Source organism: Prionailurus viverrinus, chromosome A2, assembly GCF_022837055.1.
Source record: "Prionailurus viverrinus isolate Anna chromosome A2, UM_Priviv_1.0, whole genome shotgun sequence".
NCBI lineage: Eukaryota > Metazoa > Chordata > Mammalia > Carnivora > Felidae > Prionailurus > Prionailurus viverrinus.
The window spans coordinates 6,099,897-6,122,617 of record NC_062562.1 but is presented as its reverse complement, the minus strand read 5'-3'; the positions used below and the strand labels follow the sequence as shown (position 1 = coordinate 6,122,617).

General features: G+C 43.8%; 1 protein-coding gene, 1 long non-coding RNA gene and 1 pseudogene across 2 annotated transcripts; 1 reads left to right on the top strand and 2 right to left on the bottom strand.

Moving 5' to 3' along the window:
* Window positions 1–253: 253 nt before the first annotated feature.
* On the bottom strand, window positions 254–2,950 carry LOC125148105 (uncharacterized; annotated as a pseudogene).
* An 889-nt stretch (window positions 2,951–3,839) lies between these two features.
* On the bottom strand, window positions 3,840–10,266 carry LOC125150093 (uncharacterized). Its single transcript, XR_007146185.1, has 3 exons — window positions 10,102–10,266; window positions 9,472–9,549; window positions 3,840–3,887 (listed from the first exon to the last, which is right to left on the bottom strand). It is a non-coding gene; the product is annotated as an uncharacterized LOC125150093 (long non-coding RNA).
* Window positions 10,267–10,269: 3 nt separating this feature from the next.
* ZNF699 (zinc finger protein 699) lies at window positions 10,270–22,476 on the top strand. The gene is made up of 7 exons (XM_047828848.1): window positions 10,270–10,576; window positions 10,658–10,742; window positions 14,412–14,497; window positions 15,371–15,497; window positions 19,268–19,366; window positions 19,762–19,945; window positions 20,292–22,476. Exons 3-7 carry the CDS (start codon window positions 14,453–14,455, stop codon window positions 21,748–21,750), a joined length of 1,914 nt encoding a protein of 637 aa, XP_047684804.1. The 5' UTR covers window positions 10,270–10,576; window positions 10,658–10,742; window positions 14,412–14,452; the 3' UTR covers window positions 21,751–22,476.
* The last annotated feature ends 245 nt before the right edge of the window (window positions 22,477–22,721 follow it).

Here is a 22,721-nt window from a genome sequence, read left to right as displayed (position 1 = left end):
TGGGCTGTTGGGGATGACTAGGAAGGAATGGGTGACCTTTCCATTTCCTAGGTCCACAGTCCTCTGGGTGGTCCAGGGATATTTTTTTTATCCTGGTAGCCCCTTGGACCCAGGAAGATTTTTTAGAAATTTTTCCATGGGGTCTGATCAAGACCGAATGTTGTGCCCCTGTGTTGACTAGGAATTGAACTGGGTTCCCCTCCACTTGTAGCGTTACCCTAGGTTCGGGGAGGGGATCCAAACCCCGTCTCCCCTATTCTGCATCTTGAGTGAAGAGGGCAGGTGTGGTTTTTGGCTGCCACGGTTTTTTTTTTTTTTTAATTTTTTTTTTCAACGTTTATTTATTTTTGGGACAGAGAGAGACAGAGTATGAACGGGGGAGGGGCAGAGAGAGAGGGAGACACAGAATCGGAAACAGGCTCCAGGCTCTGAGCCATCAGCCCAGAGCCTGACGCGGGGCTCGAACTCACGGACCTCGAGATCGTGACCTGGCTGAAGTCGGACGCTTAACCGACTGCGCCACCCAGGCGCCCCGGCTGCCACGGTTTTTGATCATGACGTGGCTTTTTCTTTTTAGGGCATTCTCGGGCCCAATGGCCTTTTTCTTTGCAATAGGCACATTGGTCCTTATCTAGGGGCTTTTGTTTATCCAGGGGCTTTTGGACAACAGAGGCCAGGACTTTGGTCATTTCCTTGGTGACTTTAAGTTGCCTGTCCTCTGGAGTCTCTCTATTATTATAGACACGCTGGGTAATGCGGAGTAAGTCCTGAATCTGTTCTCCCTCCAGGTCCTCTAATTTCTGGAGTTTCTTTTTAATATCAGTGGCTGCCTGATTTACAAAGGCCATTACAACAGCAGCTTGGTTTTAGGGGGCCTCAGGGTCCATGGGGGTATACTGTCTGAAGGTTTTCATTAATCTTTCTAAATAAGCGGCAGGGCTCTCTGTCTTACCTTGTATTACTGAATACACTTTTGCCAAATTAGTGGGCTTGCGTGCAGCAGCCCGGAGACCCGCCATTAGAGTCTGGTGATAAATGCGCAGCTGTCCCCTACCTTCTGCCGTGTTGTAATCCCAGCCATCCTGTGGGGGTCAAGTCAAGGGAAAAGCTGCATTAATGAGATCAAGGTTAGCAGTGGGTTGGCCATCGTCTCCAGGAACCAGCTTTCTTGCTTCCAATTAAATTCTTTCTCACTCCTCGGTGGTGAACAGGATTCGGAGGAGCTGCTGACAATCATCCCAGGTGGGTTGGTGGGTAAACATAACACTGTCTAAGAGACTTATTAAATCTTTAGGGTTGTCAGAAAATCGGGCATTTTGGGTTTTCCAGTTATATAGATCACTGGTAGAGAAGGGCCAGTATTGAAGTCGGGGGTTCCCCGTATCGTCGGGAGGCCCTATTTCTCGTAAGGGTAGAGCTATGGTGGAGTCAGGAAGGTGGAGCCCTGACTCATGTGGGGCTCGCCTACGGGTACGTCCAGCTGGCCCTTGGATTTCGCCCCCACTAGGCATGGGCACGGGTTGAGCCTCCCTATCTTCTAGTCCTCCTATGGGCTGAGCTACGGGAGGCTCTGCCGGCGCGGCAGGGATAGGGGCAGCTTGCGGAATAAGAGGGGGAACCTGGTAAGGGGGAGGGTCAAGGGAAAGTAAGTCTTGGCTGTCGGGGAGGACAGAGGGTGCAGTTGGAGTTGGTGGCTTGGGAGGGTTGATAGGTTTAGCCGCCAGAATGTTGCATGGCCCTGTTGTTACGAAGGAGGCCATCCAGGGAGGTGGGTTTTCTACTAGATCTTGCCATACTAAAATGTAGGGAATCTGATCCGGGGGGCCTTCTTTCCCTGATAGGAAAATCTTTGATTTTACTTTAAGGACCACAGGGAGGCAGAAGGTTCCCTCCATAGGCCAATTAACCCCAAAGGTGGGCCATTCAGAGCGGCAATAGGTGATCAACTTCCCTTTGCGAATGTCTAGGCTTAAGTTGTGTCCTCTAGCTTTTACGTCCCTGAAGTTGGCGAGAAGGAGGGAGAGAGGGGTGCTCTGTGTTTGGCCCATGTTATGATTCTGAGGAAGAGGAGAAGAGAGGGGGGGCGCGGGCAGCACGGACGTGGGGGAGGGGGCGCTGCTGGCCAGGGGGCGGGAGGGAAAGCCGCAGGGAGCTGAGGAAGGAGGAGAGAAGAACAAAGGATGGAATAATTAATTCTGATCAGCGGAGGAAACACTTAATTCCAACAAAACATCCGACCCATGAAAGAAAAACAAGAACTAACAAGAATCTTTCGTAGCGGTTCCAACTTTCTGGTGCCGTCTCGGCCAGCCCAACAGAAAGGGTTATGGTTAGAACGGCGGTAATTACAAGGGCCCAGGGGTGACAATACATTTAGACTGACATAGAAGCACTCGCGTACTCGCCCGTCCGCGTCCCTCGCGGGAACTTAGGTGCCTCTTAGCATGGGCGGGCAGGTATAAACCCCCTGCTTGGATCAAAATAAATTTTGACCACCTTAAGCCGTATGAGGATCACTGTGGAAGTCGGGTTAGAGCCCACTCGAATCCCGTAGCTTATGCCGTGGGACTACACATAGGGGAAGTCAGGCGCGTGCCCCTGACTCCCAACAATCATTCCAGTCGATTTAACAGACAGACACACAGACACACATTACATCAAAATATGAGTAACAATTGGCATGCCTAGATGTTTTTTGTTTTTTTTTTTTTTTTTTTAGACGCCTAGAGATATTTCTTTAGCACTCTGGAAGTTCATAGAGAAAATGAAAGTACTTAGTTCGCAGGCGCGTTGGGCGTAAGCAGCCCACAGAAAAGAATCCTGATGGGCCAAAAAAGGCCCCCCGATGGACCAAGAAGGTCCCCTGATGGGCCAAGAAGGCCCCCAGATGGGCCAAGAAGGCCCCCAGATGTCAGTGGACGTCTCCAACTGACCCTGGCTGGGTGCCCTATAGCGCGTCCGCCAGGGTCACACCAGCTTCCAGACAGAACCGGTTCTCCAGGGAAGAAACACAGATCAGAGAGAAAAGGAAGAACGTTAGAGCCGGCTTACTTACTGATCGGAATCAGAAAGGACCTGTTGACCAGAAGTCTGGTGGGCTCGGGGCAGATCTCGGTGGGACCTCCAAATGTAATGCCCGAAGTTCCGAATCCTCCCACAAAAGTCCACCAGAGTTGTAAGTCAAAGCCAAGCGGCAAGGGTCGTTTATTGCAGGTTCGAACCTGGTCCTCTGCGCACTCGTCGCAGGTAACGCAAGAGGCCACGATCAGGGTTGGTACAGCGCTTTTATGGACAGAGACAAGTAGCACAGGGGAGGTTTTAAATTATGAGGTGCCTGATTGGTTGATTTTAAAGTAAGGACATTTGTTGTTCTCTGATTGGGCGTCCTTTGTCTGTCCTTTGGCGGGAAGGCTTTGTCCATTACTTGTGGTGGGAGGAGAAAGGGGGAAGGGGGAAGGGGGTAGGGTAGGTGAGGAATGTGTTAAGCAAGCAGGTTTACAGAAGCGAGAAATGCCGGTTAGTTTATGTGCAATTACTCATTTTATCACATATCAGATTACATTTAGGTAGGTTTACAATCCATTCTATTACACAGCGGGTTACATTCAGGAAAGGTTTCACATTCAGGAAAGGTTTTACAATGCTCGTAGCAAACAGCAAGCAAAACAGACTTCTCAGCAATTGTATTTCTTATCAAAGATCTATAATAGGGGCGCCTGGGTGGCGCAGTCGGTTAAGCGTCCGACTTCAGCCAGGTCACGATCTCGAGGTCCGTGAGTTTGAGCCCCGCGTCGGGCTCTGGGCTGATGGCTCAGAGCCTGGAGCCTGTTTCTGATTCTGTGTCTCCCTCTCTCTCTGCCCCTTCCCCGTTCATGCTCTGTCTCTTTCTGTCCCAAAAATAAATAAACATTGAAAAAAAATTAAAAAAAAAAGATCTATAATAAGCAGAAAAGAGAACTTTAGCTTTAAACTAAGGCAGGGCAGTCATTTGGATTAAAAGCTGTTCTTTTCAACAGTAGATCTGAGTGGGACTACAGCTAAAGCCTGCTGGCTGTGGACAAAGGGACCTCCCCCAACTGTGCTTAGGAGACCTGCCATCCCTGCCTTATGGGCTTATGAACCTGTTGTAGCAATTCCTAGGGACTTGTCTAGTCTCAGAGTATCCCAAAACGCCAGTTGGCCATGGGGACCTCCTCTCGCTACAGCCCATGATGGGGTCAGAGGCAGCCCACCCTTGGTCCAGACTTAGGCACTTCTCCCCTTTTCCTGCTTGGGCCCGGAAGTCTTACAGGGTCCAGAGCTGCTTAGTGGGGGACCAAGCAGGCAGGCTTACCTCTCTCCCCAAGCTGCTGCACCTCTGACCCCAAAAGTCAGTTCCAATGATGTTCACTCAAATACCTATGAGGTAGGGAAGCTGAAGGGACTCCATTTTATTTATTTATATTTATAAATGTTTAAAAATGTTTTTATTTATTTTTGAGAGGGAGAGCACGAGTGGGGGAGGGGCAGAGAGAGAGGGAGACAGAATCCAAAGCAGGCTCCAGGCACTGAGCCGTCAGCACAGAGCCTGACACGGGGCTGGAACTCATGAATCATGAGATCATGACCTGAGCTAAGTTGGACACTTAACTGACTGAGTGCCCCAGGAGCCCCAGGACTCCATTTGAGAATGACCTCATCTCTGCTGTTTTTCTGCTTGGCCCCATTTACTCATGTTCAATATTTTGCCTCTGAATAAGACAAAAAAGCTATGTTCCCATTCAGGGGGAAGGCAAGAGAGTTAATCATTCTTTGAGTTTCATCCTAGGCCCCAAATACCTGATAACACCTAAGAAGAGCCAGATCCCAAACATGTTCCAGGACATTAGCTTTGAACAAGCCTTGGTTGATAATGGCATCAATACCCCTACCTTTAGTAATTTGTGGAGTCTACTGCTCACCTGACACTTTCCTTTGACTGGACCCTACCCTGGATTCCTGAAGAAAAATGTACTCTAGGCCCTTTTCCAATATAAATCCCTAACCCCAATTCTCTTTTCCTTTCCTAGTCTCCCAGACACTCGGTCTGCCATTCTCCATCACCGATGCAATTATTCAAGAAACTCTGTTTTTACTTTCTCTGGCTTCCATTTGATTTCAATCCTGTGAGAAGCCAAAGGCCCCCTTCACTGGTCCTGTGGTACCCTCCTCTAGGTCCCTGGGCCCACCCTGCCTGCATCTTGTTGAGGCTACCACTTGTTGAGGCTAATGAGACATAGTGGGAGATCCCAAAAAATATACAGAGCAAGGGGTGCCTGCGTGGCTTAGTCGGTTAAGCAACCAGCTCTTGATTTCATCTTAGGTCATGATCTCACAGTTCAAGTGTTCAAGCCTTGCATTGGGCTCTGTGCTGTCTACTTGGAGCCCACATAGGACTCCCTCTCCCTAGCTCTCTGCCACTCCCCTGCTTGCTTGCTCTCTCAAAACAAATAAACTTCAAAAAATAACAAAACACGCAGAGCAAAACAGCACAGAACAACACCATGTCAAACTGACACACAGGTATTTTAGAGTTTCAACCGCTTGAAACTGTCCAGTATAGTTTTGTCAATCGATTGTCCTGTTGACTGGTGGTCCCTATTATCTATTTCCTGATTACCTCAGTCGCATCCTGATCACCTGGAGGGAATTTGAGAGATTTGAGGACTGATCTAGGGAGAAGACAGGACCACAAGAGGTAGAAAATCCAATGACCTTTACTGGGTTGACAAAGATTTACCATCCACTGTACCATCCACCGTACCTCTTGCTGATAAATTGTCATTTACCCATAAGATACTTGGATTTGAACCTGCTTTTATACTAAGGTCTCTTTTCCCCTGTTGTGATAGTGCTGAATAAAATCGGTTTTACCACTTTAAGTCCACCACTGTTTTTCTTCAACAGGGTGGCTCTTGGACAGGGTTGTGTGACAGGGGAAGTCCCAACATGAGACCATCCAAAGGCTTAGGGCACAGAAGCCACCATCCAGAAGGGGAGGAGGGCAAGGGAACCCCTGGGGGAAAAGGGCATCTGGGAGTGGTCTTACTGTCTAGGTGACTTTGCTCAGCACAATGGAGGAGTCAGAGAGCTCTGAAAGGCCACAGCAGCTTGGTGTTTTACTAGGCTCTATGTCTTATCAGTGTTCAGTAGATGCTGGGTGACATTTTCACAGTATCCAAAGCAGGGAGGCTCTGAATGGCTAAAAATATGCTTGTTGGGCTATTTTAAAAGTTGGATATGCAAAAGTTTGAGTTTGGCCCCAGAGGGCTTTTGAGTTAATGGGTCACAGTGAAGAAATAAACAACCCAAAGGCCAATACACAGAGTGGCTTATTAGCATAACAGACCTTTATCTCACACTACACACTAAAATGAATTCCTTGAGGAGTAAACATTGAGAAGTTTTAAAAATAATAAAATGTGGAAGAAAATTAGGAAAATAACTTTTATACTCTAGAGTTTAGGAAGATTTAAAAGCAAGCTAGGAAGGGCACCTGGGTGGGCCAGTTGGTTAAGCCTCTGACTCTTGATCTCAGCTCAGGTCTTGATCTCAGGGTTGTGAGTTCAAGGCCCCCCTGCTTAAAAAAAAAAGCAAAAAAAAAAAAAGAGCGAAAAAAAAAAAAGCAACCTAGGAAACCCAGAAAACATTCTTTTTTTAAAAAATTTTTTTTTTCAACGTTTATTTATTTTTGGGACAGAGAGAGACAGAGCATGAACGGGGGAGGGGCAGAGAGAGAGGGAGACACAGAATCAGAAACAAGCTCCAGGCTCTGAGCCATCAGCCCAGAGCCCGACGCGGGGCTCGAACTCACGGACCGCGAGATCGTGACCTGGCTGAAGTCGGACGCTTAACCGACTGCGCCACCCAGGCGCCCCGAAAACATTCTTTAAAAAGTATAGGCTTGGGCGCCTGAGTGGCTCAGTAGGTTAAGCTCCAGATTCCTGATTTTGGCTCAGGTCATGATCTCACAGTTCATGAGTTTGAGCCCTACATCAGGCTCTGCACTGTCAGAGTGGAGCCTGCTTGGGATTCTCACTTTCTCTCTGCCCTCTCCCGCTTCGTGAGGTTTTTTGGGGGTGATAGTGGGGCTTGTGGGATCCAGGTTTGATGACCAAGAAAGAAAGAAATTTTGAAGACGTTTTTGGTGCAAAAAGGTGATTTTATTGAAGCACGGGAACAGGACCCATGGGCAGGAAGAGCTGCCCAGGGACCATGGGGAGAGACTGGTTATATACTATGGGGTTGGGAGAGGTAAAGTCCAGGGGAAGTTTTCAGTGAGATTTTCATAGGCTAAAGAAGACTCACAGAATAGTGGAGGCCCAGCCATTGTCAAGCTAGGGTTGTTTTTCCCTCTAGCAAAGCATTAGCATTAAGACCATAAGGAGTTCCTGTAGAAACATTTTTTTTTTCAACGTTTATTTATTTTTGGGACAGAGAGAGACAGAGCATGAACGGGGGAGGGGTAGAGAGAGAGGGAGACACAGAATCGGAAACAGGCTCCAGGCTCTGAGCCACCAGCCCTGAGCCCGACGCGGGGCTCGAACTCACGGACCGCGAGATCGTGACCTGGCTGAAGTCGGACGCTTAACCGACTGCGCCACCCAGGCGCCCCATGGAGTTCCTGTAGAAACATTTTAATCTGCCGGCCTCAAGTATTTGTCAATGGGCTGGAGGTTATAGGGAAATTTATTTCTATCTGCCATTTCCTTCTGCCTTTGTTTACCACTTTACTATGGAGGAGTGATGGAGACTTAGGTCCTGCAGGACTATGATCTCTATCAGATAACCATTTGTTTTTCCTTTTCCTTTGTTCTTGGGCAGCCAGGAGTGTCGGAGGAATATCACACATATCCTACCTGGGGTGTTTGCAGCCTGTCAGCTTGCCTTATGCTCCCTCCTTACTGCTCATTCTCTCTCTCTCTCTCTCTCTCAAAATTAAATAAACATTAAAAAAAAAAAAAGTATAGACTCGGGGTGCCTGAGTGGCTCAGTCAGTTAAACATCTGACTTTGGCTCTGGTCATGATCTCACGGTTGTGGGTTTGAGCCCCAAGTCAGGGCTCAGAGCCTGGAGCCTGCTTCAGATTCTGGGTCTCCCTCTCTCCCTTCCCCTCCCCACTTGTACTCTGTCTCTCTCAAAAAATAAATAAACATTAAACAAAAAAGTATAGACTCAAAAGTATAGACTATTGGGTTATGTAAAATTAAATATTGTATACAGATATGACATCATAAAGTTAAAGAAGCAAAGTTATGTTATCAGTTAATAGATGCATGAACATTTGATTACATTGATCAAAAACTGATAATACATCTTCATAAACCAGATTTTAAAAGGTACTTCATTAACTTAAAGACACAAAACATAAAGAACACAATCTGAGTTTTTTGTGTCTCATGTCCATGAAGTACAGCCAGACCAATACTAAACCATCCTGCACACCTAGAAAACTGATCTGAGGATTAACACAACGATCTGCACAACCTGAACCACAGAATCCAGCAGGGATACAGATGGTTCCTGGCTTAAGATGTTAGATTTAAAGTTTTTTGACTTTATGATGGTGTGAAAGTAATATGCATTCAGTAGAAACCATACTTTGAATTTTTAATTTTGATCACATCCCAGGCTACTGATAGGTGGTATGATACTCTCTTTTGATGCTGGGCGGGGGTAGCCAGCTGCAACCCCAGTCAGCCATGAGATCATGAGAATAAACCACCAGTACACTTAAAACCATTCTATGTCCATATACCCTTTCTGTTGTTCAAGTTCAGTACACTGCTTAATAAATTGCACGAGATACTTAACACTTTATAAAAGATAAAATAAGCTTTGTGTTAGATAATTTTGCCCAACTGTAGGCTAATGTAGGTATTCTAGGCACGCTCCAAGTAGGCTAGGCTAAGCTATGATGTTAGCTAGGTTAGGTGTATTAAATGCATTCTAGACTTAATGGTATTTTCTACCTGGGATGGGTTTGTCAGGGCATAGCCCCATTGTAAAGTCAAGGGAAACTGTAAATATACTTCCTTTAATAGATTCAGGACTATGTAGCTCTTCAACTTCTTTTCACAGCTTCAGTTTGTTGTAAGTTTCAAAATTTGTCAATTTTATGTAAAATCTATTTAAAAAAAATTTTTTTTTTCAACGTTTATTTATTTTTGGGAGAGAGACAGAGCATGAATGGGGCAGGGGCAGAGAGAGGGAGACACAGAATCGGAAACAGGCTCCAGGCTCTGAGCCATCAGCCCAGAGCCCGACGCGGGGCTCGAACTCACGAACCGCGAGATCGTGACCTGGCTGAAGTCAGACGCTTAACCGACTGCGCCACCCAGGCGCCCCTGTAAAATCTATTTTAAATAGAATGATGGATGAATGAATACATCTCGATGCATAAGCGTGTAAAAAAAAAAAAAAAACAAACACAATCTACAGCAAATAGCTTACCTAGCATCCTTGATAATCATTACCGACCAAGACAAGAATGCTTGATTTCTTTCTGACTTTACAACAGTTTGAGAGGTCCTGCACAAAGAAACGAGGTAGTATTAGAACAAGAAAAAAACAGGGACAGAAAACTGTATTTATACGGAAAATCAAATAATGTAATGACAACTATTAGAGGAGAGCCAGGTTTCCAGGTAACTGGACTTGCATAAACAATTATCAATCGCCTTTCTCTACAAGAGCAGTAATCAATAAAACAATGAAAGGGAAAACTAAAGACCTAAGAAAGGACTGAATTAATGGAAGGGAGATCTTAGGAAGTGGTATAGGCTTAAAGTTATAACTACCGTGTTCTGTGCATAACAAAGTGGAGAAGGGTATAAATTCAAAAAAACGCAATTGAGCATCCAGATGTCTGGCTTCGGAGCCTGAATGGGAGCCCCTAACCCTATCCCCGCAGCCCCGCCCCCTAGACCTCAGCTCCCCAAGAATTGCCAACCAAGTCTCGCCCCTCCACCTGGTTCCACCGTAAACCGTGCCCTTCGGAATAGTCAACTAAGCCACGCCCCTAGGCGTTGTCTCGACCCAGCTCCGCCCCACAGTCCTAGTCAACCAAACCCCGCCACGGACCTGATGTCCCCCCAGTCCCGTCCAGTTCCAAATCCTGCGCTGATTCGCCCCCAGGGCCAAACCGCCTCTCTCCCCAGAAGAAAACTAGCATTTCTCTTCCACTCGCGGCCCGAGAAAGAGACGCCTCCCGCCCGACCACCCCTCGTAATCTTACGGCTCAGCTACCGAGGCTCCGCCCCTTACGCTGTGCGAGGCCCAGAAACCGGAAGCAGAAGTGGACTCATGCGCCTGCGCGAGCTGGCGGCCATATCTCTTCGGTCCCAGTCTCGAGTCTGAGGTAGTTAATTACCTCGGTTCGTGTCCTTCCCGGCTGCCCCTGGCCAGCGCCAGGTCCGACCCGCTGGAGGCGGAGAGGTCGGCATTTACAGGACGGCCTCTCGGCCGTGCCTCCTATCCCCGCTGGAACCCAGCGGCAGGCCGCCGTTCGTCCCGAACTCACTGAATCCGGAGCTCTGGGCTGCGTCCAGCAGCCGGGGTGAGTCGGCTGTAGGTTAGAGTTAGAGAACCACCTTCGTATTTAATCGGCCTTTCAAAGCATCTTTTGGTGTCTTCTCAGAAAGTAAAAGCATCCCTGCCATTCGGGTTACGGGGACGAGCGCCTCCACCTCGTCTGTACGGTGGTCTGGATTTCAGCGTGTTCGGTGAGCACGGGGTGGTGACATTTGCTTCAACTCCGTTCCCATCTCTCCCCTCCTGGGGCAGGAGATATTTGATCGGTGAACTTTACCTTGCCTGTGGGCATCAATTTGATACATTATATCCAGGTACATAAATGTGAACTGATTACTTACTATCCCTGTTACCCCTCCCTCGTGGAATGCAGCTATAAATTTTAATCATTTATCTGTAGATTGTTTTGAATTTCATACCGAGAGTGCGGTCTTGTGCCATTCTCAGCATTTTCTCTTTTATTCTTGTACCTTGCATTCCTTTTTCTTTCTTTCTTTCCTTCTTTCTTTTTAATGTTTATTTGTTTGAGAGAGAAAGCACGAACAGGTGAGGGGCAGAGAGAGAGAGAGAGAGACAGAGACAGAGAATATCCCAAGCAGACTCTTTGCTCTCAACGTAGGGGCCGGATCTGGATCTCCCCATCCCTGAGATCATGACCTCAGCGGAAATCTAGAGCCAGTGGCTTAACCGACTGAGCCACCCAGGCGCCCCTTCCTTTTATTTCTTTAGGGTATTTGCTAGGACTTCCACTACGGTAGACAGACAGTACTAGAATAGTGTATAATTTGCATCCTTGCTTTGTTCCTGATCCCAGACTTATTCTATCATTTCAGCAGTTAAATAGGATGTTTGCTGTAGATGTTTGTAGATAATAATTATTTTTTTCCAACTAAAGCTGTTCTCTAATTTTGATGGGTTAAATTATCACCAATGGATATTCATAGAGATCAGTGACTATTTTGTATCTAAGAGGAATAGTCATGGTTTTCTGTTAATGTGATGATTACATTAATTGAAGATTCAGTTTTTAACCACTATTCATTTCTTGACTGCACTAATATTTTTATATTACCTTGCATTCATATGTATGAATGAGATCTTGCCTATTTTGTTTTGAGTTGTACTTTTCTGGTCTTGGAAACATTCAGGAAAATCGTATTTTCCACCCCTGCAATGGAATTAGGAACCCTTTACTTATTTGGTGAACTTGCCTGTGAAACAATTTGTAATTTATATTTCCTTTGTGGGGCATGTTTTAAACTACTGTTTTGTTTAATTAAGGGCTGGTTGTAATCAAGTTTTGTATTTATTTTAGAATGTTGCCAGAAAGGGGCGCCTGGGTGGCTCAGTTGGTTAGGTGACCAACCTCGGCTCAGGTCATGATCTCCCAGTTCGTGAGTTCGAGCCCCGCGTCGCGGGCTCTGTGCTGACAGCTTGGAGCCTGGAGCCTACTTCAGATTCTGTGTCTCCCCATCTCTCTACCCCTCCCCTGCTCATGCTCTGTATCTCTGTTTCTCATTAATAAATAAACGTTTAAAAAAAAAAAAAGAATGTCGCCAGAAAGTTATACTTCTTTTAGAAATTCATTCATGTCTTACATTTTCATATATGTTTCCTTAATATTTTGGTTATATTCTCCCTGCAACATCTGTGGTTGTGACCCATTCATAATTCTATTAAAATTGCTAAAGGTATGTTGATTTCATTAGTTTTCAAAGGGCACATTTTTAGTTTTTATTCTTTTTATTAAAAAAAATTTTTTTAGCGTTTATTTATTTTTGAGAGACAGAGCGTGAGTGGGGGAGGGGCAGAGAGAGAGGGAGACACAGAATCTGAAGCAGGCTCCGAGTTGTCAGCACAGAGTCTGACATGGGGCTTGAGCTCACGGACCCTGAGATCATGACCTGAGCTGAAGTTGGACACTTAACTGACTGAGCCACCCAGGCGCCCCTCTTTTTATTAATTTTAAAACATATCATTAATTTTGTCTTATTTTCATTTTTCTGAACGTTTGTGCTGTTCTTTTTCCAACCTTTAGATTAATCATTAGCCCACCATTACTGATTTTTTTTCGTCTGGAGTTGATGATATTTATAAATATATAAATCACACCAGCTGTGGATTTCCAGTGTTCTCTGAAACACTTCTTTTTTTTTTTTTTTTTAATGTTTATTTAGAGAGAGCGAGCATGAGCGAGAGGGGCAGAAAGGGAGAAAGAGAATCCTAAGCCTGCTCCACGCTTAGCGTCGAGCCCGCATGTGAGGCTTCATCTCACAACTGTGAGATCATGACCTGAGCCAAAATTAAGAGTTGCAAGCTTAACCCACTGAGCCACCCAGGTGCACCTGAAACACTTCTTTTAATTTTCTCCTTCTTCCCTGCCACAAAAGTAGTCCTGACTCACTAAAGATAAATATGTGTGTGCCTCTCCATCCCTATAATGTGCTGGCTACATTATTATGTATCATGTACCACTACCTGATATGTTTCTCTGTTTATTCCCCTCCCTTAAAAGATTATAACATCCCTGTGGTTCAGGACTTTTCTGTTCTGTTTAGTGCTATATCCCCTGTGACTGTATGTAGTGGGATCAGGGTAAATATTACCTAAGTAAATATGAAATAAAGAAGCAAGAGGTAAGGGCCTTAAGGGAAGTGTCCTTGCTCAAGACAGGAGGCTTAGTCAAGAGAAGGAGCTCACGAAGATAAAACATTTCAGTAGAATACTTCGTTTGTGTACTCTCCAGAGTGCACAGCAGGGTTCCAGGCCAGACTCTGGTAATGTTAGTAATAACAGCCTCATTAACAACTAAATTGTAAGGTCTGTGTTCAGAAATACGCTCATTGGGATTTTAGGCTCTGAAGGAAAATAGGCCTGCATTCACACGCCTGTATATGTAGTATATACGCCCTTTCTGACTGAGTAGCATTGAGTATGTGGTTAATTGATGCTAAGATTTCTCAACTCTAAACTAGTTGTAATATCTGGTTTGCAGAGCTTCTATGAGAGGAAAGCTCTTGGCAAAGTCATGCTCACATCATGGTTGCTCAAATGGCACATTACTAATGTAGTAAAGGATGTTGCAGTTTTTACTAGATTTAAAACATACTGCTGGATCCACTGCACGGACAAAACGGTTGCGTTTTTGTTATTTTAAGTTTGCGTAACAGCTGCAGAGAACGCCATCGGAGATGACGTATTTTGCTAACTTTCGGTGTTCTTGCCCTGCTGCTGCGGTCCTCTGTACAGGCAAACTTTAGCAAGAGAGTCAAGCATGGCAGTCTTCACTGCCTCCGACACGTGGAATTGAGTCGGTTGATGCTCTTTCTCAAAAACCAAGTTTCAGAGACCCTGCAGCCCCTGGAGGGAGGATTCGGTGGTCAGAGGCTGGGGAGCAATGCCTGTTAGCCTGCCAGGAGTGCAGAAGAAATGTCGGGAGTGGAGCCCCCAGAAGTTGGATATATAAGTGCTGTTTTGGATTTGACACCATGTGTATTTTTATGGTTGAAGGCATCGTGTCATAGGTTTTGCTTTTCATTATCATGGGAAAATTGACAGCTAAACTTTTAAAAATTTCAATTAACTTACAAAATGGGACGATTAACCTTTTTCTTTTTTTTTTTTAATGATCAACATGGACCACAGCAGTGGTTTCTAGCTCTAAAGAGTTTCTAGCTCTAGAGGAGATAAGATTACTTCACCTTCTTAGCAGATCAGTGTGTGTTTGGTTGGGTATCTTGGGGCTGTGCGCGTGTGTTTGTTTTGAGGGGAGTGGTTCCTCATAATGGACCTGCCGTAGCATCTCGCCTCGTGAGTTGTGGGGAGATCTGGATTCTCGTGTCTTCTTTCTCTTGCTTCAGCTCTAACTTCTCAGTACTCTGGCTTTCTTCATGAAGGGAACATGAAAGAAGAAAGCGCTGCTGAGTTGCAGAAAAATATGACGCAGGTAAGTAGGGGCTAATAATTCGCCAAAAGAATTTTCCATTCCGCCAGGTCATTGACCTCCTAATTGTGTGGAGCAGTGGTCAGCAGTCTGCTTTTCTGTTGGGCCGCATAGTAACTATTTTAGGCTCTGAAGGCTATAGAGTCTCTATTGCAATTGAACTGCCAATTTAGCCTAAAGCAGCCCCAGACGGTACTTAAATGTTTTATTGTGGTCCAGGAAAACTTTACGTACGCAAGCAAGTAGTAGGCTGGATTTAGCCCATGTGCTGTAGTTTGCTGACCCCTGGCCTAGAGGACAAGAAAATAGGGCTAGCTGTGGGCCTGAGATGAAAGTTGTATTTCTGCAGTCCCCTGGGTCTCAGGTTAGTGAAAAAAAGAAGGGCTCTCTGTTCCTCGGTGTGTTTTATGCATTTAAACCTCATTCCGATATGACCCAGTGTTTCATGTTGTGCTCAGTGCTATGGTGGGAAAGAAGGAAGCAGGTGAAATTGTTTCTGTGACAAGTAATTGCTGGTGTCAATGTGGAATTTATTTCATTTCTAGAGCATTTCATTTCAGCCATATGCTCTGGACTGTTCTGGATTATTATAAGACTGGAATTGGTCACCATCAAACTGTGGAAGAGATAAATTTAACATTTTAGAAGTGTAGTGAGATGCGGGAGACAGGATTGGATCAGTTAGGAAGAGAGTTACGGGGAGAGCAAAAGATCTGATGACTGCATTCTGGGGTAGATGTCAGGAGACCATAGTATCTTCAGAACTTACTGTGAGTTAGTTAGTTCTCAGTTCCCCAGTGTTATCAACCTCATCAGTTCTGCATATATGGGGAGAGTTGGTACCTTCCTGAAGAGAATATGTGTGGTGTGTTTTAGGACTCAGTGGTCTTTGAGGATGTGGCTGTGGACTTTACCCAGGAGGAGTGGGCTTTGCTGGATCTTGCTCAGAGGAACCTCTACAGAGATGTGATGCTGGAAAACTTCCAGAACCTGGCCTCATTAGGTAAGAGTGGCAACATTCCTTCATTTAGTTGTTGAGAAAACAATTTTACTAATTGACCTTGTTCTAGGATTTGGACTGAGGAATTAGAATATAGTGGTAAATACGACAGACACTCACTGACCCCAAGGAACTTACTGCGTCTAGTGGTTTCATCATGAAAATAAACATCTGTGTAGTGAACTGTCTTTTTCTTGTGGTTAAAAGCATTGATGCTTATTACGTGTTGAAAGTGTGGGCATAGACTTCGGGCATCCCTTTGGGTCTTAGGGAGGTTTGTGGTTTCGGTCCTTAGGATAATTTTATTGATGTCAGTGTTCTTTACTCAGAGACTACCAGGAACATACCTGTAAACAAGTGGGGTTTATTACTCAGTGACCTGGGGAGCTGTGGTATGTCTCAGAAAGGTGTTAAAAGTACATATTATAGGGTTTGTGCTTTGGTTGAGTGATTTGGGGATGGGCCTGTGGAAGCTGGCTGTATTAGTTTCCTAGGCCTTTCATAACAAAGTACCACAAACTGTGGCTAAAAACAGCAGAGACTTATTTCATATTTCTGGACACTGGAAGTATAAGGCCAGACTCCTTTTGAAGGCTCTATGGGAAAATTTCTCCTGTCTCTTCCCAGCTTCTGGTGGTTGCCAGCAATCCTGGGTGTTTCTTGGTACACAGCATATCTTTTTTTTTTTTTTTTTAAGATTTTTTTTTTTAAATAATCTCTCCACCCAATGTGGGGCTCAGACCCATAACCCCATGATCAAAAGTTGCATGCTCCACCAACTGAGCCAGCCAGGTGCCCCATGCAGCTCTCTCATTCTAATCTTTGCCTTTTTTAAAAGAAAATGTTTATTAATTTTTAAGAGAGAGACAGAGCAGGAGCTGGGGAGGTACAGAGGGAAAGAGGGAAATAGGGTCCAAAGCAGGCTTTGTGCTGACAGCAGAGAGCCCTATGTGGGGCTCGAACTCATGAACTGTGAGATCATGACCTGAGCCAAAGTCGGACATTCAATCGACTGAGCAACCCACGTGCCCCTCTAATCTTTGCCTTTATCTTCACATGGCCTTTTTCCCTTTTTATGTTAATCCTTATAAGGACACTAGTCAATGGATTGAAGACCCACTTCAATCCAGTGTAACTTCATCTTTACTTGATTATATCTACAAAGACCCTATTTCCAAAGTAACATTCTGAGGTTTCAAGTGAACATGACTTTTTTTTTTAAATTTTAGACAGAACGCACGCTAGTGGGGGAGAGGAAGGGGCGGGGGAGAGGGAGAGGGAGAGAAAATCTTAAGCAGGCTCCATGCTCAGCGAGGAGCCTGACGAGAGGCCTGATCCCATGACCCTGGCTGGGATCCTGACCTGAGCTGAAATCAAGAGTCACTTAACCGACTGAGCCACCCAGGTGTCCCTGACATTTTGTTTTAAGACACTTTTTTTTTAGAGCAGTTGTAGATTCACAGCAGAATGGAGCAGTAGATGCAGAGATTTCTCATATATGCCCTGCCCCTGTACAGGTACAGTGTGTCTTCTGCTGTCAACATCTACCAGAGTGGTACGTTTGTTACAACTGATAAACCTGAATTGACACATCATCATCACCCTGCATCCATAGTTTACATTAGGATTCACTCTTGGTGTTATACATTATGTGGTTTGGACAAATACATAATGGTATATACATCAATCATTATAGTATCATACAGAGTGGTTTAACTGCCTTAAAATTCTCTTTGCTTTGTCAGTTCATCTCTTCTTCCCCTCTAACCTGTGGCAGCCACTGATCTTTTTACTGTCTTCATAGTTTTGGCTTTTCCAGAATGTCATGTAGTTGGAATCATATGGACCAAATCGTATCAGTTTTCCCATGGCTTCTTTCACTTAGTAATATGCCTTTATGATTCTTCCATGTCTTTTTGTGGCTTGATAGTTCATTTCTTTTTAGTTCTGAATGATATTTCATTGTCTGGATGTACCACAGTTTTAGTTATCCATCCACCCACTGAATGACATCTTTTTTTAAATTTTTATTTAATTTTATTTTTTTTAACGTTTATTCATCTTTGAGAAACAGAGAGAGACAGAGCATGAGTGGGGAAGGGGCAGAGAGAGGGAGACACAGAATCGGAAGCAGGCTCCAGGCTCCAAGCTGTCAGCACAGAGCCCGACTCGGGGCTCGAACTCATGAACTGCGAGATCATAACCTGAGCCGAAGTCGGATGCTCAACCGACTGAGCAACCCAGGAGCCCATGAAGGACATCTTAATTGTTTTGATGCTTGGGCAGTTTTGAATAAAGCTGCGGTAAACCTGTGTGTGCAGGTTTTTGTGTGGACATGTTTTCATCTCCTTTGGGTAAATTCCAAGAAGTGTGATTGCCCTATCATACTATCTTCCAAAGTGGGTGTCCCTATTTGCATTCCCTCCAGCAACGAATGAGAGAGAGTTCCTTGCCAGCGTTTGTTGGTGTCAGTGTTCTGGATATTAGCTGTTCTCATAAGCGTGTGGTAGTATCTCATGTTTCAATTTGTGTTTTCCTGATGACATTTTGAACTATATTTTCATATGTTTATTTGTCATCTGTATCTCTTCTTTGGTGAGGTGTCTGTTGAGGTCTTTGGCCTGCTTTTTACTCAGGTTGTTTGTTTTCTTATTGTTGAATTTTAAGAGTTCTTTGTTTATGGGGGTGCCTGGCTGGCTTAGTCAGTAGAGCATGTGGCTCTTGATCTCGGGGTTGTGAGTTTGAGTCCCACATGGGTGTAGAGATTACTTTAATAAATAAACTTTTAAAAAATTATTTATTTTGGATAACAGTCCTTTATCAGATGTGTCTTTTCTAGATGTTTTCTCCCAGTCTGTGGCTTATCTTTTCATTCTCTTGCCAGTGTCTTTTGCAGAGCAATACTTTTTTAATTTTAATGTAGTCCAGCTTGTGAATTTCTCTTATGGGTCATGCCTTTGGTGTTGTATCTAAGAAGTCATCTCCAGACCCTAGGTCATCTAGATTTTCTCCTATGTTTTCTTCCAGGTATTTCATAGTTTTGCATTTTACATTTAGGTCTTTGATCCATGTGATCCCTTTTTGAGTTGATTTTTGTGAAAAGTGTAAAAGTCTGTGTCTAGGTTAATTTTTTTCCATGTTGAGGTCTAGTTGTTTCAGTCTTTGTTGAAAAGACTATCTTCTCTATTACCTTTGCTCCTTTGTCAAAGATCAGTTGACTGTTTATGTAGGTCTATTTCTGGGCTCTCTGTTCTGTTTCATTGACCTGTTTGGACATAAATTTTCAAGGGACACTGTTCAGTCCACAGGTGGTCACTTTAGATTGGGTGCTGACAAAAAGAGGTAGAAATTTTATTATGGAGTAGTGTGTGTGTATTGCGGGGGTGGGGGGGGTCACCCTTAGATTAAATTACATAGTGGCCTTGTTTTGCTTAATTTTATCATGGTCTCAGCATAACCTTGTTTAAGATTGGTATTCTGTGAGATTTTTATATTCAACAGGAGAACAAAGGGTCCTGAGTATCAGACCAGCTTCTAATATTGAAGTTTAGATATGATTGTCACATTGGTTCTAGAAATCAGAGGCTGTGTCATTGTCTCTGTCACTGTCAACCCCCCCTACCATGCCCCCACTTGAAAAACTTTTTTGACGTCTTGTTGAAATTAAATTTACCTTGCCCATAGAGTATCAGAAGAGCAAAATTTTGACTGTCATGGAAATGTTCATGGTTCGTCATTGTTTTCCATCATGATAAGCCTTTCTGCATTACTAGGGTATCCACTCCACACTCCGTATCTGATCTCCCAGTGGAAACAAGAGGAGGACCTGGAAACAGTGGAAAGAGGACCTATCCAGGGGGAGCACCAGGAAGGCAAGAATCCTTGGGAGAAACCATCCTGGTTGGGGGGATATTACGTTTGGAAAAATCAAATAAAAGCAGAGCAAAATTTTGTTTTGTTTGAGGGGTCTGATCTTCCAGATTCCTTGTTTTGATTTTTTATCAGTATTCTCACAGTGTCCTTGTTCTTGGACAGATCTGTATTTCCTCTTGTAAGTTAGTATTTGGCCATGTGCACTTTATCCGGTTCCTTTGTGTTTTGTTCTCCTAATAATTCTCTATTTGTGTCACTATCAGTCCTAGTCTTCATAGAATCATTTCTTAGTTGCATACCATTTTGACCATTGTGCATATTATTACCAAAGTCCTGAAACAGCCACACTTCCAGAAGTCCTTTGCTTATAGGTGCCTTTACTTTTTTGTTTCAGGTTTTGAGACTCAACTTAAAACTAGAGAATCAGTTACTCCACAAGATACTTATGGACAAAAAATATCCAATGAACAGAAGATAGTTAGATTCAAAAGGAATGATTCTTCGTCATCCATTTTACACAAAAACGGGGAATACCGGGGTATTTATTATCAGAACAAAAACCGTGAGAGACATTTGAGGTAAGTAAGAAAAAGTAGTGCCTGAGGAGAGGATCTTAAAATGTCATAAAACTTAAAAAAACATGTATATAGAACTTGGTCAAAAATTGTGAATTCATAAAGAATTTTTCCAAGATTTTTTTTTTGAAAATTACATTGAGATCTTCACTATTTGACACATAGTTCAGTTGTAAGCAATTATCAGAAAAATTATATAAGTCAAAACAACTCATTGATAATATTGGCTATGGTAGAGCCCTCTGGGAGAACTTTGAACTTGTAATTTGATGGGGCAGAAAATGTACATAATCCCTGAAAATGGTAAAAATTTATTTACCACTAATAGTGTGCTTTTTATTTTTAAAAGAAGCCCCGTGGTGGAGAACGTCAATGAACACAGTGAAGAAAATCGGCGTGGACAAACCTTCGGCCAAATCTCACATCTGAATATACTGAAGAGAACTACTGAAGTAAAGTCCTATGAATGCCGCGAGTGTAAAACGGCCTTCGCAGATCATTTATCCCTTAAAAATCACATCAGGTCTCACGCCGGAAGCAAACCCTATCAGTGTAAAGAATGTGGGAAAGCTTTTCATTTTCTTGCTTGTTTTAAGAAGCATGTGAAAACTCCCACTGAAGGGAAACCCTATGAATGTAAGGAGTGTATGAAAGCCTTCGCTTGTTCTTCATTCTTTAGGGCACATATGAAGATTCACACTGGAAAGACCAACTATGAATGTAAGGAATGTGGAAAGACCTTTAGCTGTTCTTCATCCCTCACGGAACACAAAAGGATTCATAGTGGAGATAAGCCTTATGAATGTCGGGAATGTGGGAAGGCCTTTAGTTGTTCCTCCTCACTCTCCAAACACAAGAGGATTCATAGTGGAGATAAGCCATATGAATGTAAGGAATGTGGGAAGGCCTTTAGTTCTTCCTCTCACCTTATAATACACATAAGAATTCATACTGGAGAGAAGCCTTACGAATGTAAAGAGTGTGGGAAGGCCTTCAGTGAGTCCTCAAAACTCACTGTCCACGTCAGAACACACACAGGAGACAAACCATATAAATGTAAGGAATGTGGGAAAGCCTACAATTGTCCCTCCTCCTTAAGTATCCACATGAGAAAACACACTGGAGAGAAACCCTATGAATGTCTGGAATGTGGAAAAGCCTTCTATCTTCCCACTTCCCTGAATACACACGTGAAAAATCAAAGTAGAGAGAAACCCTATGAATGTAAGGAATGTGGAAAAGCCTTCAGTTGTCCCTCATCCTTCAGAGCACACGTGAGAGATCACACTGGAAAGATACAATATGAATGTAAGGAATGTGGGAAGGCCTTTAGCCGTTCTTCATCCCTCACGGAACATTTAAGAACTCACAGTGGAGAGAAGCCTTATGAATGTAAGGAATGTGGGAAAGCCTTTATTAGTTCCTCCCACCTTACAGTACATATAAGAACTCACACTGGAGAGAAACCTTATGAATGTAAGAAATGTGGAAAAGCCTTCATTTATCCCTCAGCCCTTAGGATCCACATGAGAACACACACTGGGGAGAAGCCCTATGAATGTAAGGAATGTGGGAAAGCCTTTCGCCATTCTTCATACCTTACTGTCCATGCAAGAATGCACACTGGAGAGAAGCCCTTTGAATGTCTGGAGTGTGGGAAAGCCTTCAGTTGTCCCTCATCCTTTCGAAGACATGTAAGAAGCCACACTGGAGAGAAACCCTATGAATGTAAGGAATGTGGGAAAGCCTTTGTGTGCCCTGCCTACTTTCGAAGACATGTGAAAACTCACAGCAGAGAAAATACATAAATGTCAGAAATATGGGAGTGTCTTCAAGGCATTTTCACATCCTCCGTCTAACATTGCGGAGATACCCTATGAATGTAAGAAAGCAGGAAGTTGTTGCTTATCTGTTTGAAGACTCGAGAACTCACAGCTGAGAGAAACCTGTGTATGTAAACCTTGTGGTAATACCTTCAATGAACATCACTTAACTGGATAAGGAAGCTTAACTAGAAGCGCAGATCAGTGACTCACCTTGAAAGTGGACTGCTGGCTCATTGATTTTCACTTTCTGTTTTCTGGTGTGAATATTTAAAGTGATAAGTTTTCCTCTAATACTTTTTCAGCTCTAACCATGCTTAAATTGTGAGGTACTTTTATTTGGGCTGAGACGTAAATGTTCTTCATAACAAAATCTTTTGGACCCATAAGGGGATTTGAGGTGTTTTTCATAGGCAGGCAGGAGTGTTTTTTTTTTTTTTTAATTAGTTTCTAATTAATGCTCATTGTTCTCCAAGTATACGAACATTATGGTATCAACACTTTGGTATTTGTGATTTCTTTTGTAATTTTTTTCTTGTAATTGGTAGTTTCATTTTGATCCAGCATGGTAGATACTGGAAATTGCCTACTCGGTATTTTTTTCTTTTCTCTTTTTTCTTTTTTCATACTTATTTATTTTGGGGAGAGCGCAAGTGGGGGAGGGGCACAGAGAAGGAGAATAGAGTATCTGAAGCGGGCTTTGTGCTGACCGGCTGACAGCTGTGAGCCCGATGTGGGGCTTGAACCCACAACCCTTGAGATGATGATCTGAGCTGAAGTCAGATGTTTAACGGACTGAGCCACTCAGGTGCTCCTTTTCTTTTTCTTTCTTTCTTTCTTTCTTTCTTTCTTTCTTTCTTTCTTTCTTTCTTTTTTTTTTAACTAAGAACTTCTAGTTTTTGATGTTATCGGTTTTTACTATTAAAAGCTTTTCCTGTCTAATACGCAATTTCAGC

Bases quoted from the DNA above. Each gene is read 5' to 3' on its own strand.
- ZNF699 (XM_047828848.1), top strand. From the start codon at position 14,453: ATGAAAGAAGAAAGCGCTGCTGAGTTGCAGAAAAATATGACGCAG. The intron at 15,498-19,267 runs GTAAGAGTGGCA...CTGCATTACTAG, and splicing joins CCAGAACCTGGCCTCATTAG to GGTATCCACTCCACACTCCG. The intron at 19,367-19,761 runs GCAAGAATCCTT...TTTTTGTTTCAG, and splicing joins CCAGGGGGAGCACCAGGAAG to GTTTTGAGACTCAACTTAAA.